This window comes from Rhinopithecus bieti, unplaced genomic scaffold, assembly GCF_001698545.2.
Source record: "Rhinopithecus bieti isolate Rb0 unplaced genomic scaffold, ASM169854v2 scaffold_31787, whole genome shotgun sequence".
NCBI lineage: Eukaryota > Metazoa > Chordata > Mammalia > Primates > Cercopithecidae > Rhinopithecus > Rhinopithecus bieti.
Genome location: NW_016814655.1, coordinates 4,562,808 through 4,569,589, shown reverse-complemented (window position 1 = coordinate 4,569,589; position 6,782 = coordinate 4,562,808). Strand labels below are relative to the sequence as shown.

The 6,782-nt window shown below is 42.6% G+C and overlaps 1 protein-coding gene across 2 annotated transcripts in view; it reads left to right on the top strand.

Moving 5' to 3' along the window:
* Positions 1-6,782, top strand: part of AS3MT (arsenite methyltransferase) — a 29,188-nt gene that overhangs the window by 4,203 nt on the left and 18,203 nt on the right. The window contains exons 4-7 of one of the 2 annotated variants that reach the window (XM_017851668.1): positions 1,797-1,866; positions 4,108-4,189; positions 5,551-5,682; positions 6,026-6,168. In XM_017851668.1, coding sequence (XP_017707157.1) covers positions 1,797-1,866; positions 4,108-4,189; positions 5,551-5,682; positions 6,026-6,168 — 427 coding nt within the window. Of the gene's footprint in view, positions 1-1,796; positions 1,867-4,058; positions 4,190-5,550; positions 5,683-6,025; positions 6,169-6,782 lie in introns of both variants that reach the window. The other variant, XM_017851669.1, reaches the window with a different exon arrangement.

Below are 6,782 nucleotides of genomic sequence, written 5' to 3'. Positions count from 1 at the left end.
GAATCAAGAATGAGAGCTATGATATTGTTGTGTAGGTCTATATTCTTACTATTATGACTATAGCCCATTTTCTTTATTATTATTATTATTATTATTATTATTATTATTATTATTATTATCTTCAGTCGGAGTCTCTGTCAGTCGCCCAGGTTGGAGTGCAGTGGCGCAATCTCGGCTCATTGCAAGCTCCGCCTCCCGGGTTCACGCCTTTCTCCTGCCTCAGCCTCTGGAGTAGCTGGGACTACAGGCGCCCACCGCCACGCCCGGCTCATTTTGTTTTGCATTTTAGTAGAGACGGGGTTTCACCGTGTTAGCCAGGATGGTCTCGATTTCTTGACCTCGTGATCCGCCCGCGTCGGCCTCCCAAAGTGCTGGGATTACAAGCGTGAGCCACCGCGCCTGGCCTTCTTTATTATTATTATTATTATTAATTATTTTTTGAGGTGGACTCTCGCTCTGTCGCCCAGGCTGGAGTGCTGTGGCCCAATCTCAGCTCACTGTAACCTCTGCCTCCCGGGTTCAACTGATTCTCGTGCCTCAGCCTCCCAAGTAGCTGGGATTACAGGCACACGCTACCACACCCAGCTAATTTTTTACATCTTCTTTTAGTATAGATAGGGTTTCACCGTGTTAGCCAGGCTGGTCTCAAACTCCTGACCTCAGGTGATCCACCTGCTTCGGCCTCCCAAAGTGCTAGGATTACAGGTGTGAGCCACCGTGCCCAGCACTCATTTCCTTTTGAACACACAGATATCACTATTACTGTTTGCTGAATTGACTCTCATTTGGGGTGTTAGACTAAACTTAGCATGGCTTACTAATGGGAGAGAGCTGGTTTGAGCTGCTGGAGCTCACCAGCAGCAGAACAAGGTCAAGAAATCGAGACCATCCTGGCTAACACGGTGAAACCCCGTCTCTAGACCAGGAGAGAACTTACTTGAAACTTAACCAAAAACCAATGAACCCAAAAGACCAGCAGGACCACTAAGTTTGCTCCTACAGTACATGCTGACCTGCATCTTTCATTATATTTCCATGGTAAATTATAGGATTCTATTTCCTTTTTTCCCTCAAGTTGTTATTGCCAGATCATGCCCAAGTGACAGCTGCCTTTGAGGAACGTAGCCTGTTTACATGGGGCATAAGAAATGCCTCGTTCTGGCCGGGCACGGTGGCTCATGCCTGTAATCCCAGCACTTTGGGAGGCCGAGGCAGGTGGATCACGAGGTCAGGAATTCAAGACTAGCTTGGCCAACATGGCAAAACCCCATCTCTACTAAAAATACAAAAAGTAGCTGGATGTGGTGGCATGCGCCTGTAATCCCAGCTATTTGGGAGGCTGAGGCAGGAGAATCACTTGAACCCAGGAGGTGGAGGTTGCAATGAGCCAAGATTGTGTCATTGCACTCCAGCCTGGGCAACAGGAGTGAAACGTCATCTCAGGAAAAAAAAAAAAAAAAAGAAAGAAAGAAAGAAAGAAATGCCTTGTGTGGTAGGCATCTGGTCCGAGGGTTCATCTTGTTGCATGATGAACATCAGGACAGAAACAAATAAGAATCATGCCTGATATTTTTTTTCTGCACATTCAAACTTGCTAACAATTTATTGAGATTTTAAACACTCTGTCTCTGATCTTGGGGAAAAGCTTAGTTGAAGGCATTAGAAAGAGAGGAGGGAGGCAGTAAGAATGAGGTAGCTTTGACAGAAAGGTAGGAGCCACCTTTAGGGTCTGAAATGATTTGCAGATCTCTGAGTATTGTGAAGATCTGCTCGACACTTCATCTGTTCTCTTTTAGATCAAACTGTGTTATTAACCTTGTGCCTGATAAACAACAAGTGCTTCAGGAGGCATATCAGGTGCTGAAGGTGAGGAGGAGAGTGAGATAAATTATCTTTGAACATCAGTGAGAGCTGATGGGTTCAGTCTTGTTTGTTCCCCCTTAAACTAAGAGCTCAAACTCTCTTAATTTATCCATTAAATGAAAAAGGGGTGGCAAAAGGGGGAAGGGGCGGGAATATCCTGGATATGGGTTACTTTCCCTCTCAGGTTGCAAAAGGTAGTAAATCGGAGGTGACAGTTGTCACTGAATGTGTTAAGGTATTTGCTTTCTTGACTGTCTCTCCTATTTGCTGCTGTACATGATCCTAGAAGAGTATCTGTGGAGCTATAGGAACCTTTGCACTGACTGCTAATGTTTGCTTTGAATACACTCTCTTCTACCACATACAGTGTTTCTCAGGGCTTCTGATATCTTATCTGTCATGATTTCAGATCTTTGGGAAGTTACAGAAGATGGAACTTTTACATTAACTACTTTCTAAAAGGAAAGCTTACAGGAGCTCCACACCTCATTGTATCATGAGATGTGTATCTTCATGATAGAAGATGAAAGATTCAGCCGGGCGTGGTAGCTCACACTTATAATCCCAGCGCTGTGGGAGGCTGAGGCGGGCAGATCACCTGAGGTCAGGAGTTCGAGACCAGCTTGGCCAACGTGGAGAAACCCTGTCTCTACTAAAAATACAAAAATTAGCTGGGTGTGGTGGCATGTGCCTGTAATCCCAGCTCCTCAAGAGGCTGAGGTAGGAGAATCGCTTGAACCCATGAGGCAGAGGTTGCAATGAGCTGGGATCTCACCACTGCACTCCAGCCTGGGAGACAGAGCGAGACTCCATCTCAAAAAAAAAAAAGATTTTAGCTGGGTGGGTGGTACGTGCCTGTGCTCCTAGCTACTTGGATGCTGAGGCAAGAGGATTGCTTGAGCTCTGGAGTTTGTGTCCAGCTTGGGCAATATAGTGAGACCCCTGCCTCTAAAATTTTTTTTTTTTTTGAGACGGAGTCTCACTCTGTTGCCTAGGCTAGAGCGCAGTGGCAGGATTTCAGCTCTCTGCCACCTCCGCCTCCTGGGTTCAAACAATTCTTCTGCCTCAGCCTCCCTAGTAGCTCGGACTATAGGCATGTGCCACCATGCCCAGCTAATTTTTGTACTTTTAGTAGAGACAAGGTTTCACCATATTGGCCAGGCTGGTCTCGAACTCCTGACCTCATGATCCACCTTGGTCATGAGTGCTGGGATTACAGGCATGAGCCGCTGCACCCGGCCAAAGAATTTTTTTAAATTAACAACATAGTTTTGAGATTTTTGGTTTACAAATCTGTCATAGTACTCAAATACAAGTATCTGTATAGAAATGATTTAATGATTTAGTGATGTATTTGTTAGTATGTCATTTTACATGCCAGTTTACTTATCTCCACCAAAAATGTACTTATAAAAGGTAGAAACACCATTGTAGAATATAGATCTCCAGATTTCCAGATTTTTGAAATTAGCTAAATAAAATGTTAAGTTCCTGATCACTCATTTGCCTTACATTTTAAGGATAATATTTTAAAGATATAATGTGTTGTTATAAAAGTAAATAACAACATTACAAAAAGGTATATTTTTTAATAGAAATGGGGTCTTGCTGTCACCCAGGCTGGAGTGCAGTGTCACTATCATAGCTCACTGTACCCTCTTACTCCTGGGCTCAAACAATCCTCTTGAGTAGCTGGGACTCCAGGCACATGCCCCCCATGCCCAGCTAATTTTTAAATTTCTATATTGGAGAGAGGGTCTTGCTGTGTTGCCAATGTTGCCAAGGCTAGTCTCAAACTGCTGTCCTCCAGCAATCCTCCCACTTCAGCCTCCTGAGTCACTGGGATTAGAGGCCTGAGCCATCATACCTGGCAAAGTTATACTATTCTTAAGAGACAAAAGATTATGAATACTGATTATACCGTCTGTTAGTTCTACAATGACCTGGGGCTGCTTTTGGTTCAGATTGGCTAAAAATTTAAATTTAAGTAATCTGAAAATCTTTATTTAGGAGACAGTCTTAGAATGTGATTTTATTACCTGTTGGATAAGCCACTGGGAGGAAAAAACCTTGGCACTTGACTATTGATTATAACTAAAGAGGCAGCTGTTATTTGTTCAAAAAGGGTCAGCTTAAACATTGCTATTGATTTTTAAATTTGATTTTGTTCCCCTATTCTTTCCTTTGTTATTTAGGATCAATGTAATCATTAATCTTGTTTGGACTAATATGGCTCTGTTTCAGCATGGTGGGGAGTTATATTTCAGTGACGTCTATACGAGCCTTGAACTGCCAGAAGAAATCAGGACACACAAAGTTTTATGGGGTAGGTGATTTTGTTTAGTTTGGTATTAAGGCAGATGGTTGTTCATGTGCAGAACTCCTTTCTGCTAATAGCCAGGATGAGGCTTTATGACGTGAGATCACATGGGGTTAGGCCATGAGGCCAAGGTTCCATTCTTCCTCTGCCATTCAAAAATGATAGGGCTTTGGATAGTTTAATTCATCTCTTCGAGTTATCGTTTTCCAAATTGTAAAATGTAAATAATAATACAATCTGCCTTATAGGGCTGTTATGAAGATTAAATGGGATAAAGAATGGGAAAATACTTTGAAAACTCTAGTTTGGAAATGAAGACAATTGTTCCCGAGCTGGTGCCCTCTTAGTCCCCTTATGTTCTCATCATTATTGTGTTCTTTATTCCTTTATTACCATTTTAATAGTCTCTGGAAGTTGAGATTAATGCATGCTTTTCATCAGTCTGACTATGAAATTAAAAGTTCTTATTCTTAAAATAATATTAACTTTATTCTTACTATGTAATAATAAATAGGTACTGTTAATAAGTTGGAAAATGAAAAAAAAAACGAAAGAAAAAATTACTAAGCTGGACACAGTGACACACACCTGTAACCCCAGATATTTGGGAGGCTGAGTCGGGAGGATTGCTTGAGCCAAGGAGTTCAGGTACAGCCTGGGTGTCATAGTAAAACCCTATCTCTTAAAAAAAGTTACTTATAATCATATAACCCAGTGATAACCTCTTTTTTTTTTTTTTTTGAGATGGAGTCTCGCTCTGTCACCCAGGTTGGAGTGCAGGGGGGCAATCTTGGTTCTCTGCAACCTCCACTTCCCGGGTTCAAGTGATTCTCCTGCCTCAGCCTCCCGACTAGCTGGGATTACAGGTGCCTGCCACCATGCCCAGTTAATTTTTGTATTTTTAGTAGAGATGGGGTTTCACACTGTTGGCCAGGCTGGTCTCCAACACCTGACCTCGTGATCTGCCCACCTCTGCCTCCCAAAGTGCTGGGATTACAGGCGTGAGCCACCATGCTTGACCTACAAATTATTTTTTATACTACTTTATTCACATAACATAGTGCTTTTCAGAATGTGGCCTACTGCATACATGAATATTATGCTTGCAGCTGAGTAGAACCAATCCACCAGTGAGTCTCCTGAAGAATGGTTCCCAGAGACTGTCAGGAGCACACCCAATCTTAACCATGGCTTTCTAGACCTTGGGGGGATGCTCAAGTTAGCTTCTACTGCTAGGATCTATGTTTTAACTGATACCATGTCCTAATTAATTATATAGAATAATAATTCCCTTAATACTGTATTAAGTGTTGGTTGGTCTGTGGATTTTTGTTGTTGTTGTTGTTGTTTTGCTTTTTGTTTTTTAGGTGAGTGTCTGGGTGGTGCTTTGTACTGGAAGGAACTTGCTGTCCTTGCTCAAAAAATTGGGTTCTGCCCTCCACGTTTGGTCACTGCCAATCTCATTACAATTCAAAACAAGGAACTGGAAAGAGTTATCGGTAAGATATGACAGACAGCAGGGACTATTATAACTACAGCTTGAATGAGTGAAATGTGGTGATTAGTAAGTGGCTTCTGAGGGAGTCTCATTGAGGGATACTTTGTGTTATCTGGAAATAGCTATATTGTCTCCTATATAATGGTTAGCACCTCCCCCCCCAATTCTGATATTTAATAAAGCACTTTGAAGTCATTCAGTAAATAGAGTGAAGTGCCCAGAAAGATAATTGATGACATGCAAAGAAGAAAGTCATCTTTACAATGTGTTTGCTCCTTGTCTGCTGAGCAAGGCAGCAACTGGGGGAGTGCTGGAGATGAACCATGAATAAATTCTGTTTTTAGGTGACTGTCGTTTTGTTTCTGCAACATTTCGCCTCTTCAAATGCTCTAAGACGGGACCAACCAAGAGATGCCAAGTTATTTACAATGGAGGAATTACAGGACATGAAAAAGAACTAATGTTTGATGCCAATTTTACATTTAAGGTAAATAAAACAACTTCCATGACTGCTGGCATTATTTCTGCTCTTGCCCTTGCTCCAGCTATCTTTTCTTGACTTTCCATTGCTTCCCACTTTTCTGGTGTTGGTTTGTTTGTGTGTGTGTTTAAATGTATGTGTGTGTTTCAAGTGGAGTAAAAAAGCATGTTTTCCCCAATATTTATTTATCGACAGGGTCTCGCTCTGTCACCCAGGCTGGAGTGCAGTAGCACAATCACAGTTCACTGCAGCCTTAATCTCCTGGGCTCAAGCGATCCTCCCACCTCGGGCTCTTGAGTAGCTGGGACTATAGGCGCACCAACACACCTGGCTAATTTTTGTATTTTTTGTAGAGACAGGGTTTTACCATGTTGCCCAGACTGGTCTTGAACTCCTGGGCTCAAGTGATCTGCCCACCTCAGCCTCTCAAAGTGCTGGGATTACAGGCGTCAACCACCGTGCCCAGCCCTCAATATTTATTATAAAAATGTTTTTGGCTGGGTGCGGTGGCTTACACCTATAATCCCAGCACTCTGGTAGGCTAAGGCAGGCAGATTACCTGAGGTCAGGAGTTCGAGACCAGCCTCACAAACATGACAAAACCCCGTCTTTACTAAAAA